Below are 25,656 nucleotides of genomic sequence, written 5' to 3'. Positions count from 1 at the left end.
GGGCAGCAACTCGCCGTTTTGATTCTGCAACATGAGCACACTGCCATACAGTTCTTCTAGATGGTGATTGATGATGTTTGCTGATTTATGGCGAGGCGCAGACAGGAAGAATGGCAAGGCCTCTTTGCAAAAAATCCAACTGAACCTGAGCTGTCCTTGTCTTCGTTGCCTTGGTTATGATCAGGTAGTGAAGTGAAGCAGCTTAAGATGAGTGTGAAAAGCCATGTTAAATTCTATCTTCAGGCAGACACTGAAGGTTTCACACCTCTCCCTTTGGGCACTCAGCCGAGAATTGCGTCGGGCACATTGCATTCTTAACCTTCTGTCCTACTGACTGCTTTAACTTTGCCATCATTTACGTGTTTCTCCTTATATTATTTGACATATCCTGATAAACCCAGGCTCTCTCCTAGGTTTATCAGGATATGAGAGAAAGATGAGATTTAGTAAGCTGTCATTGTTGTATTATTAATCTTTAAACATCAGGATAATAGATTTTATGACTTCACGTTGCCCTTTTCACCAAGCCTAGACTTCTGGAACTAGATATTTGAAAATTTCAAAGTCAGATTAACAACGATTTTCCCCTAGTGAAGTGAAAAGGAAAACTCAGCAGGCAGCTGAGTGTTAGCAGTGGCAGTCTTCGGTTGCACAAAGACACTGTACTTTTGGGACTGCTGAATAAGATGTTTCATGCTGTTTAGGCATTAGAGATTCATTAGGTAGTATGAATGTGAGATGCATGCTCTAGGAAGCTGTGCACTTTGCTTTTTTGTTGTTAGATATCTGTGTTATGTTTTCTGGAATGCCAGGGTTACACTATTTGTACTATTATCAACAAGCTGATGTTGTAGTGAAGTATCTTACATTGTTATTAATGTCTGCTCATACATTCTAAGCCAGATACTAAGAACTCCATAAACTCTACACTTTCCCACATGCCAGCTGAACATACTATATATAGACTAAAGATCTGGATACTTTGAAGGAGCACATGATCTTTCAGTTCTACTGCATAATAACTCAGCTGCAGTAGCAGCAGCAGTAACATTACAAAGATCAATGAAAACCACAAGCTCTGTTATGGGACAAACTCCAATGTTTTCTAGATGGATGGAGCCACTCATGTACTCCAACGTCACACAATCCAATTAGACTGTCTGTGTATGCCTGTGCTGCGCTCTGCAATTTAGTCACTCCCTGGGTCCATGCACCTGTCTTAGATTTACTAGAACCACAAACAAAGCGTAGTTATTCTTTCTCTAGCGCTTCTATACCACAGTTCATTCTCAGAGTATTCTTAATATTCTTCTTGCTTTCCAATTGTTTTAAGAGAGTCAAGTCTTGGAAATTGAAAATCTATATAATAATAGGCTTGGCAACGGTGGCTCAATATAAATGGCCCCATCTGCACAGCTGTGTTTTAATGCTTAAGAATGCTTTGACAAGCAAGATGCCTGCAGGCAGTCAGACACACTCGTGCAAACTCGTACTTGCACACACATACACCTAAGCACCAAGATGCCATGGTTGTTAAATATAGTCCTTAGGCCACTTTGAGTGTGTTCCATTATTGCAAATATTTTAGCAATGCACACACTAACTCGGAGAAAAGCACCTCAGGTAATCCTAGCTTGAACCACAAAGCATGAAATGCATTCACACAACCAATCAACTTTATTCTGATGAAATGTTTTGATAAGCTGGTTCGCCAGTACATCAAAGACAGCTTCCTACCAGTTTGCATTGCATCCACAGAGGATGCCATGTTGAATGCCCTCCTCCCTGTCTTCATACTGTCTGGAAAATAACAACACCTAAATAGAAATTCCCCATGAAACTGACTGACAAATTAACCTCCCTGGGCGTGGATACTGGACATCCCAACAAAAAAATACCAGACAGTTGAGATCGCAAATCAAATCTTCTCAGCATTGAAGCTCCCTACAGTTGTGTATTCACCACCCCAAATTCATACTATAGAAGTACAACCGCACTGTCCAAATAAGGAGAGAACTCTACTCTTACAGATACAACACCAGATCAATCGACTGTTCAGTAAACAAAACTAAGGAGCTGACTGCTGGTTTTATAGAACAAAGAAGGTAAAGACACATTTCCCTCCATGAAGATGAGGGAGAGTAGGTCAACAGCTTTAGGTTCATGGCAATCAATATCACAGAAACCTGTGATGCTGATCACATAGTTCTTTTTATGAAAACTAAAAATGGCTAAATCAGCTATTCTGGTTATGTGAGGTGTCTGAGCAAAGCCTAAAGGATGCTATAAACAATATCTGGCAAGCAATATAGAGCTATCTGTCATACCACCAAACTTTTATCACAGCCTGTATTCTCCTCAGGCTGTGAGAATACATTATTCCTTCACCACAACAATATCACGACATTTCTTAATAATTATTTATTCATCCATGTAAATATATCTATTTGTTTTTTGTCAGTAGTATGAAAGAAGTTTGTACTTAACTTACACAATTCTATATTCCATGATCACAGTCAAATTGATCCCCGAATCTTGAATCAGTCAACTAATAAGATAATCACTGAGAGTAACCCTGGGATCATCATGGTTTTAGTGCTACATCTGCCTTATACAGAAACAGAGAGATTATGCCTGCTTGCCTGAGAAGACATATAGTGGCTCTGGAGGTCTCATTCTTCTTTCCCTTGGCCTTTTTGGTCTGACTTGAGGATAACAAGAGAAAAATAGTGCAATTGTTTGACAAATGGGTCATGCTTTGTTTGCATTTACCCAAGAAGCAGTCCCACAATTTTCCGAATGCCCCAGGACTGCAAAGTGTGACAGGGGATGGAGATGGAGTAGAGCAACCAGGAGAGGGGATGAGTCTGTTAGTAGAGTGTACAGTATTTCCTCAGTAATAACAGTGGCACCCTGGCCAATGACGTATCACCAATTTTACACACTATGGCAATCTTGAGCTTCTCATGCTTTACTGTATGTATGAGCAAAGACAGCATCCAGAATGAAACACTAAAATACAATAACACTGGTGAAAAGAGCATGACTGGAAGGAGGAATCTTTCATGCATTCTTATGTTTGTCTTTCTCAGATATCACCATTGCCTTTCGCCCTCCTCTAGCTACTCATTTCACCTCCTTGTAGTTTTTCCTGCTGGGAAAATAGAGGGGTGTGCACTATGTCACTGAGGGCAGCAGCAGGGGTGGAGAAAGTCAACCCTCTCGCGAACCATACAGGGGCAAAAGGGATAGTAGAAACAACTCATCACAGTTGATATCCTTTATTTGAACTATTCTATGCTATTCTAGCTTTGGAAAGCTTTGAACTGCAGCCACGGGGTTTTGTTTTCAAGAGTAATGTTTTATGGAATTAACTACTGTGTCCTTAGAAGAAAAATAAATAAGAAACACAACAACACTGCCGTATTGTGTGGATTTGACAATGAAAATTATAAACAGGCATGTTTTATTCAGTAGCAATACACCTTTCGTTTCATGTCCTGCCTTTGCAGCTTTAGCTGTCTTTGGTCAGTCAAGAGATTCCAGAGCCACAGATGACACACTTTGCATTTACCTCAAAGACTTTTTAAGCCAGAACATCCTTAAGAGGTTAGGACAAGATGGAAGCAGAGGCTGAAATATATACTTTTTTTTATACCCAAGAAAGCATCACCATCACCACAAACACAGCCTGTCACAGCTTACATGAACACACACCAAAGAAGCTGTGTGCACACCCATTCTATATTCACCTGGCTCGGACAATAGGTATTAAATGAATGTCAGCAGAATCACTCAATTATCTCTTAGATAATTATCTCTTAGATAATTGAGTGGATAAAGCTTGGAGCATTCATTATTTTAATTGTAATCGGAACAATAATAATCTTTATCATTTTCCTAAACCCAAGAGAAACCCTTTGTTTTGGCATGTTGTAATTGGATATACGTCAGAGCTGAATTGATGGTATTAATGTTGATCTAACAGCCTTTCTACCTATCAATCATAATGAGCAGGAAGACATTAATGCTAAATGTCGGATTCTTAAGGACCTATCTATCTATCTATCTATCTATCTATCTATCTATCTATCTATCTATTACACACACACACACACACACACACACACACACACACACACACACACACACACACACACACACACACACACACACACACACACAGGTGCACAGCCAACCTCGGCTGCATCAAAGAGTGGTACTTCGTTCTCTGGACTCGTGGCACGTAGACGTGCTGCTCCTAGTGTCGGCACCTTGCAAGCACAGCAGTCACCTTCCAACCTCTGGTCCCCCACCCCCCAAGCTCCTGGCGCTCAGTCGCAGTTATTTTGCAGGACGGAGGGGACCGCTGTCTGTTCACTTTGACTCATTACAGCATCTCAGGAGTTTGCGCTCTATTTCGCTCTCTCTCTTTCTCTCTCTCACCTCCTTTCTCTCCTTCTCAGAGATAGGAGGTTCAGCGTTCGCTTCCCGCAAAACTGTCTATGCTCCACAAAAGACACGCGACTGGTTGCTTTACCGAACCACATAGGGCTGCCTTGCGTCCCGGTGATGAGGCTGGTGGCGCACAGCCGATACAGCATTGAAGGAATCCCTCTGTATGTGAAGAAACCGCCCCAGTAACGATTAAAAAAAAAAAAACACGGAGGAACAGCTGCCGGAACCGGTGTCGGCTGGGACGCGAACATTTCGACAAGAATGCATCTCTTCAGTGCCATGTTCCTACTTGTGATGTTAGCTGTCATGCCCGGTGAGGTAAGGACGCATGTATACGATGAATAAGCATTGCTCAAAAGTTCCTGAAGGACCTATTTACGAATCTCAAAATTGACATTATACCTGTGAACCAACGCTTTGATTGGAACAACATCGCAATTTCAAAGAAGGTAAAATATGTTAAACGACTGCGAAGACCTATTAATCCGAAAATATCGCAGTTCAGTCTGCAATCTATCATGCTACTGAAACATAGAGAGAAAGTTCAAGCATAACAATAAGAAGGGCTGTAACAGTCGATGGCATATCCACGTAAACTAGAGCCCTTACACATTAAAAAAAAGAATATCGTCATGCAATTTATGGTCACTGCCTTAAGGGAATGGTAAGAATACATAAAGTACCATCTTCCTCTGACAGTATAGTAATTGATTTGTCGGCGCTCTGATGCTTTTGATGCCCTGGAGGTCGTTGTTTACAGATCTTCCTATCAACCTCTACATCAGTGACAGAGGGGTCCCGGGGCTCACCGAGAATCAGATATTGCGCTGTTTAAGCGTCACGCAACGAAGTGTGATTTGTGGCCGTGAATGCAAGACATGAGTAATTACTATACTGTACCAAACCAGCGCCAACAAATGGTTGTAGTTTCTGGGGATGTGTGCCTGCTTGTGTGGCGTGCTCTCGTGTATGACACTCGAGAAAAGCCGTGCCCGTTTGGAAAAATGACGAGCTTTGATGTGACAGTTGTAAATTAAAGTGAAGGACGGTAAATCATTTGACCCAGAAAAGCTTTCGGCCAAGGCAAGAGCATTTGAACTTGCAGGGGTTCAGCTGGTCAACATACGTGCAGTGATGAGCATAACTCAGATGGATTAGAAAGTGTAACGTCTACAGAGAAGCCAGCTACAATTCTCCACATTTACTAGGATCACACAAACTAGCCAATGGTCCTTGTAGGTCAGCGCTGTTTATACCTTTAATAACAAACCAAGCTATATTCAGGACCGTGGACAGCGCTGTGTCGCGCCTGAGTCAATTTAGCACCGAAGACAGCGCCTCCTTATACGTTGGAGGTGAGTATCACCATTTGGCAAAGGCCATCTAGAGGCCTCAGGGTCTTGCAGATATAACACCAAAGATCAAATGACACGGAATATATGTGCATTTACAAGGTCAGTGAAATACTCGACGTTAAAATGGTATGAAAAATAACAGTGAATAATATGGCCGTCACTCATGGACAATAGAATTGCATCAGCTCTCTATTACATTGTCTTCGATTGCATTTCTTTTTCAGAATGGCTCTTTAGGTATTTGCAGTAAATGTATACTGTTAAACTAATGGACTTTTCATCTCAAACATGAGCACAGCCTGTTACTCCATTTAGCTGTCGATTATCATTGTAAAATGCAGTATATTGTTGGAACTGTTCAGATTCACTAATATTTCGCATTGCATTTGCATTAGCCATACATCACTCATTTATGTTTACCAGCCGAGTAAACAATTACAATTGACCTGTAAAAGGAGGGAAAGCTGTTGTGCGTTTTCAATTTATAGGAGATGAGTAGATGTGCCATACACCTGTTTGGTAGATTTAAAATAAATCATGTACAGCACAGCTGGTATTAGAGGAGAACTGTGTGTAACTCCTAGAGTGGTAACAACGTGCAAAACTCTAATTTATTTTCAAGCACAACCCCAGCATGAATAAACTTCCCTGATGCTTAATTATGGAGTAAAAACTGATATATTCTAATCCAAACCAAAAAAATTGGCCAAAATTGGAGGAAATTTGTAAATTACACAACTTTCTCTGTTCAACAAATACTCACACAGCATCACAGATGCACTTCAATAAATGGTAAACACTTGCAAATGTGATCCTGACAACGTAACTGATGATACAGTTTTATATCTCAACCTCTTCTTCAGTGGATTTATATAGTAGCTGCCTTTGGGGGACAATTTGTTGTAAGTGTTTACATTAAATATTGAACGGTTTGAAAGAAAATATGACACCACCCATCGTCTTAAGATTGCATTGCAAACATAAAGTATTGATGAATTCTTGCATATGTACTGCAACGGGGATAACACTCCAGCAGAGCTCATATCCACAGTAAGCTTCAGTCACAGTTTCAACACAGGCTTTTATGAAATATTTAGACAGCTTTAATGAGACAGATGCACTTGTTCGTTCACTGCGTGTGTTTGTTAAGTGCCCATAAAGCCCAGGGGTCCTTAGTGCCACTGATATAAATGGGCACCTGTTTGACCTTGGCACAGATGTCTTGCTATAATGTGCACACCAAGTGACGCATGACAGAATGCAGGTAAACTCAATCAAGAGCTAGGATTTACATCAATATGTGATACTGCATGTATTGTATACTTTGTTTGTTTCATCATTAACAAGATAGGGAGTGTAAAGTATTGCAGCTTGGAAAATTACTCTAATGTAATACATTAAAAATAATGAATTATTGAATTGAAATAAAGATAAATAATAAGGTGACTTCTTCATCAATAGATATAACTTTAATGTTACAATCAAAGACTTGAGAAGAATACTATATTCCTGCTCGACAATCAAGCTCTTTTAAAAAGCATGCAAGGGGCCTGATGGGGATGTAATGTGTATTTTGTTCCAATTAAACAAATGATTTATTTGTTTCATTTTCTAGAGCGGCACAATTACTGGTTAAGGCGTAGTGATTGGTTCGTGTACTTTCTCTCTTAGGCTTTGGGGGCAAGGAAAATAAATAAATTGATAAATAAATAAATAAATATAAACGCTTCTATCCCAGACGAGTGAGTGAGTGCCAGAGAAATGCCTTTATTGGTTTAAGATTCCTCACCTTGAAGCCTGCCGATAATAGTGTGGTTGAGACTGATGGAAATGAACACTTGCTTTGGTGTTTTGCCGTTGAGACACAAAGTGCATTGGGGGAGAAATCCTTGTTGTTCTCAAAGAGGGAGACAGGAGCCTGTGTAAGCAATTGGCTAGATTCTTCAGTAATTTTCTTGATCCCTTCTGTCGCCAGTGATCATGATAAACAACCAATTTGAAAATACTACCCTGTAAGACCTTGTTAAATTTTGTTTCCTCATTCTAGTTTGGTGTCATGATTGTAGGAGGAACTTGCCCAGCCAGGGCCAATTTACAGCTGAAAGGCGAGCAGTGTAACAGAACAAGCACTTGTAAATCAGGCTGCTGTTTAAAACATCATTTGGCACAAACATTCCGTTTATTTACATTCAGCTAATTATACAGTAGTTTAGCGATGCAGCATAAGTGTCAGAGAATCTAGATGCTTTTAGTAACACAAGTGCAAAAAACAGTAACGATAATGCTGTAAGCTGACCTAATGTAAAGCTGTTTACAGTGCTTCTACATGTGAGGACAAAAAGGACAGACCTTTGTTCATTCAGAGTCAGACAGGACAAAAAGCTTGGTTGGCGAATGTCCACATGAGACAGTTTTAAATAATCCACCACCCTGGCATTGACCCTTTGGAAAAAAATGGCTTTGCCTGGTGCCAGCTGAATGAGAGCAAAGCTACATGATCATAATAAAAACCCTTCCCTAGACACGAACGTGACAGAGCCATGTTAAATCTTCATCCTCGTCTCCACACCAAAAGCCTATTACAGTAGAAATCTAAGAGAAAAAAATTGTATGTCAGAAATATTTCTTTATAGAAATTCTCCCACTGCCATTATTATCAGAGAACCCACTAGGCAAAGGTTTATATAAATGTTGAGAAAACAGACGTGTAGCTGGATAATGTTCTAAGAATAGAGATGTGAATCTATGTTTTCCAGGAAGAAGGACACTAAGTAGCACGCTGGACTGAGTGTGCTCTGCCAAGCCGCATCATAACCTCCAACTAGAGAATTAAACAAATGAAAAGCTGCAGGAGCATGGGTGTAAATCTGCCAGCGAGAGGCAAAGACACAGCTGATAAAATCACCTTGCTGGACTAGACAGCTCCAGAGCTTGAATGAATTATTAACACTGCATGACCACACAAGCCCATGTAATTAGAAGGTCAAGCAGCAACAAAGATATATCTTCATACGCCAAGAGCATTACATAGTATTGGTGTAGCTTACACATAACTGATGAGTCAATTGACTCACTGCTAAAAAATGTGGTTTTAAAGACATATTTTGCGTTACATGGCAACAATATGTAAGTTTACTGTAAATTTCATCTGTTTCTTGAATAAAACACCACATAATTACCTATGTGAACTAATACCTGTGTTGCCTGTGACTCAGAAGCAATCATGTTTAGCATGATGTGGGTGAGTAAGTGAGCAGGCAGGGTTATATTAGCCTCTGTGCATCCACTTTCATGCGCTCCCCATCAATATACAAAGGTGCTGCTTCACAATCAGCCACAGATAATGAGGTTGCGTTATATCTGATTCACTGCTGCTTGGAGAGATTGAGTAGTATGTGCTTGTGTCGTGACTGATTAGGGTAGGGCCTGAATTAGGGCACGATAATGATACCACATTGTGTGAGAGATTTGTTTTATAAAAGAGATACTGCTTAAGAAAGGGGCTGATGCACTGAGAGCTATCGAGCCTTTGTGCTGTCCACTGTTCACTCCCTCATCTTAATGTTTGATGTGCTTTCATGTAGCCTGCTGCTTAATCATCAGAGGCGTTTTTATGTGTGTGTGATCGCGTTTGCAGGGACAAATAATCTTCACAAGCACCGACACTGTATGGATTCACGACTAAGAACGGAAATCAGGACTTGAAGAGGTTATTTTTTTTGCTGTAAGACTTTTTTTTTTAAAAAAAAACTTAAATTCAGTTTGACTCAGTTTCCATTGTAAGGTAAAGACCCCACAATAAAAAACCCCAACAATTAGATGACCCCACTATGAGCAAATGAGTTGTAAAATTAAAGTTGAAAGTTGGGACAGCTGTGAATGATGCCGGTTATATTTAGATCAAGTAGTACTGTGCAGGGACAGATAAAGGAAGGTTATTGTGCTTTTTGAGTTCTTAATGATGATTTACCTGCTCTTCATCACTTTGTTCGCAACTCACTCCTGGGTGACTTAGGTTCTGATGATGCTGGGGAGTTTATTTGAGGTGTGTCTCAATGACAAAGTGAAACGGGTAGCTGATTTTACTACTGCGGTGCCTTGGATGAGCCTCACAGGCAGGCAGTGGTCTGCATGGTAATTGGTTAACGGGTGCACTGCTGAGTAGAGAAGCATGTGAGGTCAGTGGCCTGACTCTCAGACTAATACTGCCTCCCTGTCATGATTGCCTCCAGAGGTAGAGCTAGCACAAGCTTGGCCATACCTCTTCATATGGAATAACCTTTTTACATAGGTTATGTGTTTGTTTTGTTTGCTTTTGCAATTGCCAAACCAAAAAATAGGTTTTGTAAAACCTTCAACACACTTGGCAGACATTTAAATATTACTTGAAAAGGGGCTTGCCAGCATCAAATAGAACATTACAGTTTAGTTTCACTTTAAATGACCGCTTACTCATTCCGAGTCACAAACTGTCCACTACATTTGCTCAAGGCATGTGTGGGCCCTAAATGACCTCTATTGCTGTTTTCTGTCGTGTTGAAAATCCAGCAGCCTGCTGTCGTATAACAACCATTAGAATTCACATGGACCAAGCTGTCTGACTGGAGGACAGATTGCAATCACTATTAGAAAGCTTAGCTTTGTCATTTCTACATAAATGGTTGGTTAACCTGACATTTAACCAGCAATAACTGGATGATTAAAAAAAAAAAATCATACAGGAGACCTAAAAAATATTTTGAAATTATGTCCCCCTCCTTGACTCCTGATCTCTCTTCTATAGCATTTACAATGTTTGACTCATGCATAAATAATTTCTCAAAACATTCTGGCTGCTAATATAACGCATAGGATGTTATTTGTATGCTTCCTGTCGACAGAGTATAGAAGCATCGGCTTGACTGGTGGGATGAATATCATCCCTATATCGCATTCTCTACCCCACTTTCTCTCTTTCCTTCTGTGTGAGTGTGCTCGAGGGTGCAGGACTCCCAGAGGTTTATGTCTGTGACTCTAAGCAAGAGTGACATTTCTCTGACAACACCCAGCACAGACACACATGCACCTCTACGCACACTCTTTCTTCTCGCAAATACACATTGTCTTTGTCTCCTTTTCTCTCTCGCCTTTGCGCTCTAGTTTCCAAGCATGTCAGCAATCGGATCCACAGTAGACAAAGAGCCAGACAATTCACAGAATCGATTCAAACAAACGTGGCTAAAGCTATTAAGGCTGCTGAAGTGCATGGTCTAAGTGACAGATGCGAATTAGTGCACAGACGTGCTTGATCATTTGGTCAGTGCTGAACACACAGCTGCCTGTAATAAGGATAACAACACATGTAGCCCTAGTAACAGTCACTATGGGAGTGACCCAGTGTTTTGGGGTGTACGTGAGTGTGGGTTTGTGTGTGCCAATCGGCTCTTTTTAAAAAAAAATTATTTATTTTTTTGCATTGCAGTAGGCACCTCCTGACCAGCTCTCTGTACGACCTTGCTTTCCCCTGCTCGATGAATCTTTTATGAGCCTGGCAATGTGGGTTTCTGTGTAGAAGATTGGAATATAAATATGGCTGTTGCGCCTAGAGCTCCTCTTCCCGCTCTGATACAAAAGCTTTCATAAGACTGAGCAGATTGGGCAAGCTGCTACTTGAACGTTGCTCTTTACATTTCTTCACTTTTATTGGAAGAAACACATCACGGAGCGTTGTGCATTCAAAAACACCAGTCACAGATTGTGCCTCTACCTGCTCGCTCATATCGTTAGGCAACATACAAACTTGTTTCTTTTAAAAGCGGTTGGTTTTCACGTCAGATTCTCAGTCGTGGATTTTGTTTTCCTTTTGAACGTCCTAGTTAATTGCTGACATCCATCGTATGAAGCAGAGAGCTGTAGCAGTAACTGACACTAAATGAGGGGTGATAAACAAGTGACAGAGTAAATGTTGGTTGAATTGCTCAAACTGTGCTATCCTTCGTCTTCTCTCTCATTTCCCTTTCATCTCCTCAGTTTTTCATCTCTTCCTGCTTCTACTTCTCGTGATCCCTGCTACCTTTGTTCCATCGAATCGTCTGCTCGCCGCCATGTGTGACTGTGACAGCATTGCCTCCCATGTTGAAAGCTAACTCAATTGCAGGGTGATCATTTTGGGTAATGAAGGATGAGAGCTATACAGCACAGTAGAGGAGGAAGTAGAAGGCAAGAGGAACCATTTAATCGATGTGTTTTCCACGTGGCACTGTCACAGCCACTCAGTAGGGCCATTGATGAGGGAGACTCACTTTCTCTGACTGCGCCAGGGCTTAAAGGCTCCAGTCAGGGAGGCGTGGGAGCCCAGCAGCGACCAGACACTGCTGCATATCAAGCAGGCTGGCAATGCTGCTCTTTGCAGCCCCACGGTGAGCAAGGTAGAAAGGTCCTTTGATAAAGACACTACATGCCGGAGAGGGGGCGATAACAAGATGATCCAGTGGAAGGAACTCCAGCTTGCATTACATTATGATAGCTGAGCCTAAACCCCCAGGATTTCTCCAACTCTATAAAACATACATGGACACATTAGTGCGCAGTACTGGATGTGAATGCAACATCTGGAAGTAGAGACCATGATGCAGCTAAAAACCAACACATGAATATATATTAACCAAGAACTATGATATGCACAGGACATTGGCTTATTTCATGACACTGCTGAATGTCCTGAAATAAGTAGGGTCATGGATAACACAATGCTAGATTAGAAAGCTCAGGTTTAGATAAGCCTGTTAGAGCAAAGCAACTTTTCATAACAAAAATGTTTTCATCTTTTTCTTTGGGTGCCTTGAAAAGCGCTATATAAATCCAATCCATTATTATTATTATTATTTTAAAAAAAAATAATGGCAGTCTCAGAAACACGAAGATATCCTGCACAAAGGACAAAATGTACTTCAAGTACTGAAAAGAAAGCATCCTTTCCCCCCTCTTGTCCCTTAGCAATACTCTTGGAAATGCGTATGCATATTGCATCTAAATTATATTAAAGCTACTCTGTGTGTGTGTGTGTGTGTGTGTGTGTGCGTGTGTGTGTGTGTGTGTGTGTGTGTGTGTGTAGGAAAAAGTGTAGTTCCAAAAGCTAATCCACTATAACCGAGACCATATAGTGTGCATGCATACGTTTTTGCCACACAGGCACACACACTGTGGACAGATGCTGTGAACTAAAGCTGCTGTGTTGATCAGGGTTGGTGGGCAGTATCAGTACAAAGTGAAAGGATGTGAACTGAGTTTGAATTAGTGCCCAGTGGAGTAGCCGAGCAGGGCAGCATGGCTGGTAAGTGAGTGTGTGATAGAAAGAGAGAGAGAGAAACTGAAAAGACAGTGAAAGACAGAGTAGAGTTACTGAAAATGAAAACTCAGATTGTGAGCAGGGACAGAAGGAGAAATAGTCAGAGGGAGCCTTACGACTGTGTCTGCAGGGTTTTTATCTCTCGCATCTTGAACGAGAAGAGAATAATAATTAGAGGCCTACCACTTTGTCATTGTGATTTTATTCCCCTCACTGGCAACGACACTCTTTTGCAGATTGTCTTTAATTAGCTTCACATCGCTTAATCAATACGGCCATGACCATGACAAAACAATGACATGTGCATCCTGTCGCTTGGGAGGGGGAGGCACAGGAAGCAGCAGGATGAGTGTTGACAGACAAGATGCGACAAGAATGTGATGTAGAGTGGCATTTTTGTTGGAGGAGGGAAAAAAAGGCGCCATGCTCTGATAAAAACCTGCTCTCATGATGATTAGAGTCCACACTTGTTTGTCTACTTTTGAGTTTGTGTGTGTGTGTGTGTGTGTGTGTGTGTGTGTGTGTCTGTGTGTGTCTGTGTGTGTGTGTGTGTGTGTGTGTGTGTGTGTGTGTGTGTGTGTGTGTGTAGATGAGCTGCATGATAACTATGTCTGTATCTCGTTGCATAACAAGGTGAGAAAAGCAAGCAGGTTGAAGTACTGCTGTGTATCAGGCAGCAGTGATAGTCATGTCAAACTATGAAATGGGATCTAATGCAGTATTTCTTGTTATATGGTATGAGCAGCAGAGCTGAGTGCTTTAGCCACACTAATGGTGATGTGATGAATAGGTATTCAGGAGAGGTCTCTCTCTTTACGCCTTAGTGCCTCAGGCTACCGGCCCTCTCGGCCCAGCTCTCATCTCTTACTCTTCTCAGTGAGAGTAACAGCTTGCAATGAGCTGGTGCAAGTATCTTCACAGAAGAATACATCTCACATGTCATCCACATTTTTCTACTTGGCATGTCAGGATCAATATCTGCAGCTGCCATACTTAAAATCAGGGCTAAACTTTTCCAAACAGCCCAGAAGGAGGGTATTACGTGTGAACTGTGGGACTCCTTTCAAAGTAAAACTAACCGATTTGTGCCCATACATAGTTTGATGAATTAAGAGGTCATTTAAAATGAGGAAAAAAAAATCTAAGCATAAAGGATTTGGATTTTGGTAACTGCTTATAAGTGGAAATTATCAAGGAAATTAGAAAATGTAATTATTATTGACTGCATCTCGGAAGGGCCATCTTTAATCATAAGTCTTTCCTTTTCAAAATGACACAAACACTCAGTTGTTGTTCAGATGTGGGTCCTTGCACGGGTGTCGTTAAAATTTAAATGAATGATTTAGTCTATGAGGAGAAAAAATATCACCAGAATTCTTTTCCCTGTTATTAGAAACTCCTTTGTTTAAAGGGTAGATCTTATTTTGAATGCATTTTACCCATGACAATCAGCTAAAAGTCAACAATGGTTTGTCCAATGAGGATCGAGCAGTATAGGAGACTGCCATGTCCTAAAGACCACCAATGAAAGTAATTATGTTATTGATTAGCAAAGAAAGGTGGTGCTTGGTGCTGCATGAAATATTAGTGCAAAGAATGACCTTTCTCTTATCTTATCTGAACGCAGACATTCGCTCACGAGTTGCACTGCAGATCTTGCAGTGCCTTCATTGTGAAACGCAGGCTGTACAACATCTTGCATCAACAGAATTTCTGCAGACAAATCCACAAAGCTGCTTGTCTTTGTTTAGCACACAGACAAACTCACATAAATCCTGCAGTGTAATTCATATGTTTGAAGAAGAACTGACTAGAGACAGTAACATAGCAAATGCTACTACAGTTATTAGTTTACGGCTTTGTAACTGCTAAACATTACATCTGTTGCTGAGAGATCCAGACTAATGTCCCATGTGGTATAGCAGAAGACGTTATAACTACTCTTTACCATTAGGGCCTATCCACCCTCCTCCCACTATCACCTCCCCACTCACTTAACTCACCCAATCTTCTCATCTCACACTTGACTAACTCCACACAATATTACCGCTTTATAATATTTGTACAAACTTCTCATTTTTGCACCGCATTGCAGTTTGCTGATATTTTCCTGTCTGTTTGTTTGTGTAATCACTGAATGGATCAGTGGCTCCTCATTTTGATGTGCAGCACAGACACTGCAGATTATAGTATATGGCTGAAATCGGCAGGGAGTTGGAGGAAGGCAAAGGAAGAACACAGGCTATTACAGGACTGTTTATTCTAATAAGCCTTTTTTTTTCAGGCTTTTTCTTCCCAACTCAAAAAAGTATAAAGTGACAAGCTAATTTGTTTATCTACAAGTTTCTGCTAACCTTTACCCTCATAATTCCATGTGGCTGTAAATGTAATATTCAGTTAGGGGCTGTTTGGGGATTTCTCTCTGCTGCACACTGGGCCTGTGTTGTACTAATAATGTCTCCCTAATTAAATGTTACAGCTTCTGTGAGCATTAATGACCTGAAGACAGAGGATACAAATGGAGGCTTCAATGTGAGCTCTGACAAAGAGGTTGGACACAAGACTGCAGGCTGGTTCTGTCCCTTAATTACTAATATACGGTACATAGCTGTTAGGTTCTGGTCATTGTTTGCTCCTTGTCTATGTCAAGCATGTTTTTTTCTTTTTTTAGTATCTGACTGTTGCAATCTCTCAGCAAACCAAAGTACAATTGGCAAGACCTCACCACTCCTCTCTGGTCCTGTTAGTTTCACTGTTGCAGACATGGCAGAAAACCGACAAAGATGTAAATTCATTACCTCAGGGAGCTTCAAAATACATCTTACACCCTTCTCCTTGTCTTGCTGTCTTTCTCTCTGCCTCTTATTAGCATCACAGTTTCCTTTATAACCTTTTTGTCTGTTTCCAGAGTTATCTTTGGCTTACTTTCCTTTTGTGTAACCGACCACTGTGCTTAGCTAATCACTGTGATACCTTCACTTTGTGACTTGGTGACATTTGTAAACAATGACTCAGACAAAGACCAAACACAGCCACTTTGTCCACTGGCTGTCTCTTTGGTCATCTAACAAGGTACTAGATACATGCTATCTAAGAATAGCTACCAGCTCTACTGCAAACACACATGAACAGAACATTAATGAAACCAAGCAGTTTGAAAGTAAAGTGATAAGATGGTGGAATAGCACTTATGCTGCATGCTAAAGCAGATTTGAAAATGCTCTTAAGACTAAACAGCAAAATTGTATATAGAGATTTGTAAATGTTATGTCAATTACATGTATTTTATCAACTGAAATGTCTTAAAGTGATTCAATATCTGAGGGTTTCTAACACTCGGAATAAGACAAGTTAAAATCTGGATGAAAAAAATCATTTTGTAAGTTCAGTAAAGGCTGTTTTGAAGAGGCAGGTAGCTATGGGGGGGCTGTCTCAATTAGGAGGATTTCTTTGAGCTTTTGTTACCTTTCTGTTGTGAAGAAGACTTCCAAATTGCTGTCAGTAATTACTCCATTTACAGTAATAGCTTTCGCTATGTTACAGAGAATCAATGATTAGCTGGGAGAAAAGGTCAATATGTGGCATGGGCTCTGCTGTTGGTCTGGTGTGTGGGACATTGGTAAACAGGTCACATATCCAGAAAATGACTACAGTATTACAGTATCTGTAAGTGTCAATGCATGTCTGCACGCATCTACATATGTGCAGTGGCTCTGTGTGTGTGTCTGGGTGGGGAGGGGGGCAATTTAACTGGGCGTATCAAGCCTCAGGAAGGGCTGCACTGAGTCACATTCAGCTGGTGATGAGGGCACGAGAAGGAGCAGAACATAGAGCCATGCTGGGCTGCAGAATGCATTGCTGCTGATTGCCACATGTAGTCCTTGTGTATTGGTTTGATCAAGGCTTTTCTTTTTCCAAGCCCAAAGCAAAATGTGGCACCCTGCTTGTGCCTGATTGAGCTATCTAAGATTCAACCAAACACATACAGCTTATCGTATCCTACAAATAATACTGTACAACCCCCCATAGACAGTTAGGATTGTAATCAAGGGAGCAATCAGGAGCAATCAGTTCTTCTGTGAATAAATTTGAATGCATGTTCCAGCAGTATATTCAGAAAGCTACCCGGTATATTATACAAGATTGTTTTTTTTTCATGTCATGTGTGCTGGGTAAAAGAGAAATACTGTCTGCGAGTTTGGCTTGGATTTAAATGCTTTACTCACTCTCTGCACAATAGTTCTTGAAATCTTACTGTAAGTTTGACCATTCTGTGAGCTCAGTCGAGAATATTAGAGGTTCAGGAGCCTGATATGTGTATTCAATCTTCAGTCTTGCTTTGTCTGTGGATGGATCTTCTTGCTTTCATTGTGATTTGATTAGATGGGATTTATGGGCTATATTGTGTGACCAGGAGATATTTTATTTTGTATTCTTATGATCACAGTTATAATTAGAAATATCAATCATTAATCATTTACCATTGTGGAATCTGATGACAGTATAATCTTTGTTTTATATCTATGGTAATCTGAGTAAAGATTAATGTATGCATATTATCATCATTGTAATCAAGTCTCAAATGGTATCCATAGCATTGTATTCACCGTCCAAACTGGAGGGTCCAGCAGGACCTTGTTCTAATTCATTTGCAGGCCTACATCAGAACATGCACATACAGAGTTATGTAAACACGCACGTTCGCACACACACTTATTTACACAGGGAGGTCATGTCAGGACATTCTCTAGTTGGACACGCAGGCTCACAGAACTGCACAACATGACATGTCACACACTTGTTTTTCTCTAAAGTATCATCTGATGTTTGTATAAGGAGAACTTTGGACTATGGGGAGACTGTTATCATTTCCAGTAAGGTCTAACTGTGTGATGTCATCATGGGTTATATAAGGATGGGGAACGGTCCACTCTTTGGAGATCTGTGGCTGTACGCTTGTCTTCCCATGCTTCTGTTTTAGAAGTGTGTAATAAAATCACTATTTTTGTCACCTACACGGACTCGGCTGTTTTTCCTTCTTACCCAAACTGAACCAGACGTAACAATTGTAAAGACAGTAAATAAGCTCAGCAGTAAGGTATTGTGTTGGTGTCAATATAGCCATGCAGACACACTAACCAAATTAATTTCCTTTACTACATATTCCTACACCACAGGTGAGAAGAACAAATTCTCACCTGTTCATGACTTTTATTTTAGCTAAGCGCTTTTAGCCTGACGCTAATGCTGTCACGTTCCTTGTTTTATTTTACTTTAACCCGCATTGCACAGCTTAACCAGGACTGTCACGCAAGCACCATAAAAGGGTAATGCAGAAAAATTCACAGCTCAGTGGAGAAAAAGTGCTGTTGCTCATGGAAGTGGACACAAATGTGAAAAAGCCTTGACATACACAGGCAAAACTCGGCATGCATATGTGAACACACCCACACTTAAATCGAAACGTAGGAGGAACATAACAAATGGGCTGTACTGTAGCTCTCACGGGCAGTATGTACCTAAGGTTACCTAATTGTCATCAGATTAATTAAGCTTAAAAGTTACCCTGATGCAAGTTCAAGATTAACAGACTCCCATGCAAGGTCTGAATGCAAGCGTCATATATCCTGTCATTATTCATACTCATCATCGTCAGTCATCTCTGCGGTCAGATGATTGTTCACTACTTGAATTATTGACCATATTCTTCAGAAAAGGGCGTGTCCTCTGTACTTTATGCACGCAAGTCTTGAATTGTGTATACAGTCCTCACATGGTCTCTGTCACTACTGTAAAATGTAAAACGCCAGATGAATTTCCTTAATCAGAGGCCTGCAGGAGCAATTAATAGATTAATCATTCCATGTTGCAAATACCAGTGTGTCTGTTGGCCTGAACCTTGGGGTACAACCTATTTACGGGATTTAAATAGTTGCCATGGTAATGAGGTCACACTTTGTTTAAGCTGATTTTGATCTTGATACATTTAGAAGGAAGTGGGCCTCCGTGTCCATCAGCTAATTAATGAATTATGACTCAGAAAAATAGCCAGTATTCTTAGAGCCAGATGACTCCGCTATCGTTCAGCGCTCAGGCGGGGGCTTTATTTCTGCGAAGCCTTGCTACTTCAGTCATAACAGTTCTGCATCATGATGATAGAGGTCTGTGTAATTAGCTGAGGTGTAATTTGGTTCTGTGTTTTAGCTGTGAATCTGTAGCTGGCTGTGTATTTATGCTTGGTGACAATGTTGCTTGTGCTTGGTGCTTTCTGTTCCCTAGTATTGTAGTCTCACCCAAAGCTTGTCCCTATAGCCTCTGGACTTTGTAGCACTCTACTGCCACCCATGGGTGTGCACAAGTGTTTCCATTTCTGTAGTTGGAGGGCAGCTTCACCATTTGAACTGATTAAAAATGCCCTTTATATCCACACCCACAGGCAAGAGCAGAATGGCCTTTTTTTTAGATGTTTATAATAACAACACAAGGCCATGTTGGTGTGACTGTGCTGCAAAGCTTCGCAACATGCATCCCTCCACAGTAATGTATGTATTGCCAGAACAAGAGTTAAACATCATGTGCATCTTTTCTCATTGCCCAAAAAGCAAAGAGAAACAAAAGGGAGACAGTGAGGGTTCTTAGAGGCTATATAACATTTACAGTGAAGAAGTACAAAAGGGAGGGACAAAAAACTGCAGACAATGACACAGCAGAGTTATGCAGAAAATTATGCTGGCCAATTATTCGAGTCAAAATGATATGGAATGGAATGGCAGTGAAAATTAATCAAAAAGGATTAAATTAATACAGGTTAAATGGCTGACTTCCTCTCTGGCTAATATTTAATAAAAGCTTGTTCCGCCAACAGACTTTGTGATTAGACAGTTGATTGGCAGAGGCTGGAATTCTTTGAAGTATAACAGATTGTCCTCATCGCCCATTTTTGCCATAATTTATTTAGTCCATCTAGTCACAAAAGATGGCATATGACCCATAGTCTGTGAAAGGAATTTTAAAGAGCTCAGTGGAAACATGATCTATACAGCAACCGCTAAAGCACCACTTATCAGCAGCGGACTTTGATTGAGTGATGCTTCAAAAAGCAAGATAAATGTGCAAAAGTCAAACGTCGGGGAAAAGATATGAGGCTGGATCTTACATGAGCCTCCTTCAATATTGTTAACCAGCACAATTAGCAGGCACGGAATCAATGTGGTTTTGTTACTGGCACTAAAAAAATCAGACTGAAGAATACATAATTGTGTACACTGCTAGTAGAAAATAGAGGGCTAAGAAAACTCCTCCCATGTGAAACTTGATGCATTTTTATTCAGCCATAATCTTTCATCTAAAAAAATATGCTCCTTAGAATGAATCATTTCTCTGTTTGAGGTTATGTATATCAAATCTACTTCAGTCGTACCGTTCTGCACACCAAAGCAGCCATCACAATAACCTTACAGGACTACACTATTTTTTGGCTAGTTTGACCTATTTGGACTATTACTTCTGTCTGGGGCTCTGTTTAATTGCTGGAGCAGTACATAACTAGTACAGAATACTTCATGGCTGCTGACTGTAGATGGTTATATCAAAACTCTGGTCATTTTATTTAATTGAGCATAGCAATAGTTCAGGCAGGCCATTAAATCCAGCTCAGCCATAGACCTGTGTCAGCCTACACCAGCGGAAGGCTCAGTTGATACCCTTCTACTCATCTAATTGGCAAATCTCAGAAAGGACATGGTCTTTAGGTTGCTTTAGCCTTCTCACCATTACTGCATTTGCAGGCCACTCTGCAGCCCACCCACCACCACAGCTCCAACTTTTATGGCATATCTGACGTACCTAATGCCACATTTCTCATTCTGCTGGTTGCAGACGAGAGCCATGCTGCCAAATATAAATTACAGCTGATGGAAATAACAGTTTTCTTTGAACTGACCTAAATGATACCAATTTGGTTTATTTTGAGATCTGAAAATAGAAAGTTCAGAGCTTGAGCTTGATGCAAAGATGCGTCTGTGATTTAAAAAAAAAGACAAATTATAACTACTTTTATCTGTGTATGTCCTTTTATGTTTTGTGAAATTTTGAGTATGACATAGTGGAAAAACGGAAGCTGTATTGCCTTATTTTCATTCACAGGAGGGGATAAGAGTTTGTTTTTACTTTAGATTGGCATGATGCCAGTCTTTCTGATGATGGAAATTGTTGAGTAGGGGCTAGGAACAGCAATCTGTCAAAACATCCTTGGAAGTGTAGAGTAATGTGTGTGTTTTTACTTTCTCAGCATTTTCTGTGCTATCTTGCTATTGCATAATGCATTATTGAACTCTTATTCAGCAGCCAAACTGCACAAATTGGAGCCACAAAAAAACAAAAAAACAAAAAGAAAACAAACAAAAAAAACAAGCAAAAACAAAATAAGAACAAAACAAATAAATAGATTTTTTCTTCGAATCAAAGTGAAATATATTTTACTTCTTCTAGTTGCCACATCTGCACATTGAATGTTTGATCTCTATATCTATATCTATATTAAGCATCATCCTAAATTTCCTTTTCGCTCAGGCATCTTTCTTTGTTACCAGCTTTTCTTTGAGAAACCTGAGAAGATTGGCTCATTTGATTACGGAATAAAGACTCAGAGATGTCTGTATCTATACTTAAATCTTTGCTGCCACCCTGTGAATATGATCAATACTGCATGCTTTACAGATGATGTGTTCAAGGAAGCAAACAGTAAGGGAATTTGTAAAATATTGCTTCCCTCAACCTCCATATGTGAACAAAACCTTCTGAAATAAAATGAAACTAATCAAAAAGACTCAGCTCTAAAAAATATAATTACATTAGAGACCTGTATATGCACATTATAATCCAGAGATAAATATACAGATATAATGGTTTGTTAGAAAACATAAAAGAAGCAAACTGTTATATTATTAATTTAATAATGAAAAGATGAATACAAGAGTATATTTTTAAAATGCCCGTGGGCTCCATTAGAATAACCTTTTTAAGAAACAGGTGAAAGCATGTACGTGTATGTGCGCGCGGTCACGTGTGAATGCGTGCGTGTGCTATCATGCACATTACATTTTACCTTTCTCACTAAAACCTCTGTTAGACATGGAAAAGTGTGACTCTAAACAGTGCTGCCACATTCACCCTCATATCTCCTTGAAGAATTTTCATAAGGTGACAGCTACCTGCCAACAAATTCCGTGTTGCTCAATAACAACGACAGGCAGTGGCCATCACCTGCTGTATGTTGACGGCTCTTGTTTACAATTCCACTGGCTACCACAAGGGGTCAGTGTTGCCACATGTAGGGCACAAACAAGCACGACTTAGGCAATAGCAGGTGAGTTGAGGATGGCTGACGTGTTTTGGATGGGGCTCAGAAAGCTGTCTCTTCTGATTATCACTTCACTGTACACCCCACACAGAAGAGCCCATATCATTCATCCAATGTGACTGCTTGAGAAAGGGAGCCCAGCCATGGCAGACAAAATGAATAAGTCAGCAGACCAGGAAGAAGGCAAGAAAAGGGGATGACCTGGCCGTTTTGCCTGAGCAAGCCATTCTGTCATCATTTAGGGCATAAAATGACACGGCCAGTCGTCAAATAACTTTCCAGTAATTGCTGTGAGCAGAGGCTTGAGACATGGTTCAATTTTCATACCGCTCCATCTGGTCCATTGTAGAGGTGAGCGGAAAATTCAAGCAGCTATGATCTCAAAGACAAAATGTTTCCACGAAATCGGTCTAGACTTCAGAACATGCTGGATGTCTGGCCTGACACAGGCTCAAACCAGACTTTCACCAAGGGAAATGACAGTAAAATGAGACAGAAACAGTTGGTAAGCTATCTGATACTGATTTACCTTCTGTTTGATCACAACAATAAAACTCTGCTACTTGAAAAGTAATCTAAGCATCATTTTTTCAGCAGGTCATCTCACAGTACCAGGATGAGTGAGAAAACGCAGGTTTATTATAACTTTAAGCCAAAATTCCAAGTTGGAAAAAAAAAGCAGTCCTCTTGCAGATGTTTGCAATTACACGACGTAACATCAGAGTAAATTAACACAGTGAGCATCAAGAAGTTAGTGTCATTAGATACTTTTCTTATCACTCCGACATTGATTCTTTAAAAGTACAAGCTACAGGCTAATTTAGGATATGTCATGAAGCAGAATGAAAGATGAGCTGTCAGAAGCAGCCGTGGGTTGGAGCACCTGCTTCTCTCCCACATCATGTCTCCCACTTTGCCAAACCACCTGCCCATATTCACTGATGAGCCCTTAGCCAACCTTTTAATCTAAACACCCACCGGTCTACATTCTCAGTCCTGTCTTTAGTACAAACACGATGATGAAACTGCAGGATGGTCTCCTGTGCCTAACATTGCACTCAGTTGCCCTGGGCATTCACATGTCACTTAACATAGAGCACAGATCAGTCCTATGAAATCAGTCTCAGATCTCTCTGCTTAAGAAATAAGTGCACGCGCGCACACATCAAGATGTGAGTCATAAAAGAACAGGCAAATGTCAGCGAACGAGAGGGGAAGGAAAAAGAATGGATACATGCATGCAAAACAGGGCTGGAAAGAACAGAGGAAGGGCTGATTGGGAGGGGATGAGACGGAGAGGCAGCCAATGCGGAGCTCTGCATCTTGAGGAAGAGAGGAGGGGAGAGAGAGGGAGAGAGCTAAGAGGAGAGTAAGGAAGTGAGAGAGGTGGAAAGAGAGGGAGAGAGAGATGAGAGCGAGAATGTGGGGGAGGGAGGGAGAGGGTGAAGCTAAGGCAGTCACTCTGAGAGGGAAGGCTCCAGTGTGGTGCTTTTGGATGTGAGCTGCTCTCCTCTAACCAGCCTCTGCCCATCCCTTTGACTGAAACAGTGGTGTGTGGGTCTAGTAATTGTGCTGTACCAGCTGTGGGGGGTGCTGCTGCTGCTCAGGCTCAGGCACAAGCTGACTGGCTGGTTCCCTGGCTAGGTTGTCTGAGGCAGAGTGGGGTTGACTGGAGCTGAGGTCTAGGGAAGGGCAGGGCAGGGCTGGCTGTTGGGCCATTTGTGCCAGGGCCCCACAGGAAGCAAACATGAGCGTTCCTATGCTAAAGATCGGGGCAGTTCTCAGCACCATGGCCATGGTGACCAACTGGATGTCTCAGACTCTGCCCTCTCTGGTGGGACTCAACGGAACCACCATCTCCAGAGGGGGCACATCAGAAAGGATTGTCAGCGTGCGTATCAATTCTTTTTGCTTATTTGCAAGTGCGTGTGCAGTGTTTTTGTTTGAGCATGCTGTTGTGAATGTGAGAAAGAAAGCGAGAATGTGACAGATTAAAGAGAGTGACACAGCAGCAGACAGAGGGAGAAAGTGAAGAAGCAGAAGAGAGGTTTCAGAGAGACGTGTGAAGACGCGAGTAAGAATAAAAGAGCCCACGTTGTGTTAACAGAGAGACGATGGAGACAGATACGCATGTGAGAACAAGGTTTCAGTGAAGCATGAATGATGCATATGTTTGTGGGAGAGTCATAAGTATAAGGATGCAGAATTGTTGGCTTGTGATTGTGAGTGATGGTGAGTGGCGGACAGTCTAAGTGTGGATGTTTGCAGGAGACCATATGTTTTTGCCAGGGTGACAGGAGGTAGAGAGCTGTCCTGACTGATGCTCAGGCTGATCCTATCTGTCAGTCACCTCCAGGGTGGGAAGGAGGTGATGAGGAACACCGAGAGGTTAATACAGTTTTACAGCTTTGAGTATGTCTTATTCCTCCCTTGCTATGTCTATCTTTAAGCATTTTAGATTGTTATCGCCTCAAATTAAACACTGGCCTCATCCTGAAAGGTCATAAGGGCAATTAAGGTGTTTTATAAATAAAACAGCAGTTTATTTATTTATTTTGAATATTTTTTAGTGGTTAATGCTTGCATAATGTTGTACTCTCTTTCTCATGAGGTAACACAGACAATGAGACAGACAGGGAACAAACAAAAACAGAAAGAAAGAAATGAATGTAATATTTTCCGGATCATCTGCAGTAAGTGATCGCTTTTCCTCTATCCTGAGTGTCTTTCTATGGCAGCTTACCCATTAAGTAAATGTTCTGGTCTGTTCAAAAAGACAGAATGAAATTGAAAGTCCCAAGAGGTCTGTGACCATCTGGATGTGTGGTTTCGCATGCATATTGTGCATGACAGTGTTTGTGTGTTCAGACATGTACACACGGAATGTTTAGACATTCTTGTCTCAGGGGTGAAGGTCCATCTGTGGTAAGAAGAGTTTTAGGATGTAAAGTGGCTTGTTAAAACATAAATCTACCACTTTATGTCTTCCTAATGTAGCAGTGGTGTGCCAATGGAAATGTTTCCCCTTTAAAGAACACTTTCAGACAGTAATATCTTTTTTTGAAAATGTCAAGCACCTGGAAAATTGCTTCAAACTGTTAATCTTTCAAACAACTTGCGCATATGTCGGGTAATTTAGAGCAGAACTCAAGGTA

The 25,656-nt window shown here is 40.9% G+C and overlaps 1 protein-coding gene across 2 annotated transcripts in view; it reads left to right on the top strand.

Annotated features, from left to right (window-relative positions):
- Positions 1-4,334: 4,334 nt before the first annotated feature.
- Positions 4,335-25,656, top strand: part of olfm2a (olfactomedin 2a) — a 40,791-nt gene continuing 19,469 nt past the window's right edge. Inside the window, exon 1 of one of the 2 annotated variants that reach the window (XM_082529248.1) lies at positions 4,335-4,776. In XM_082529248.1, coding sequence (XP_082385374.1) covers positions 4,720-4,776 — 57 coding nt within the window. In that variant the 5' untranslated portion in view covers positions 4,335-4,719. Of the gene's footprint in view, positions 4,777-23,982; positions 24,393-25,656 lie in introns of those variants that run through there. The other variant, XM_082529247.1, reaches the window with a different exon arrangement.

Source organism: Aulonocara stuartgranti (assembly GCF_965226115.1).
Source record: "Aulonocara stuartgranti genome assembly, chromosome: 4".
Taxonomy (NCBI): Eukaryota; Metazoa; Chordata; class Actinopteri; order Cichliformes; family Cichlidae; genus Aulonocara; species Aulonocara stuartgranti.
Note: the sequence above shows the minus strand (reverse complement) of the source record. Positions and strands in the feature narration are given on the sequence as shown.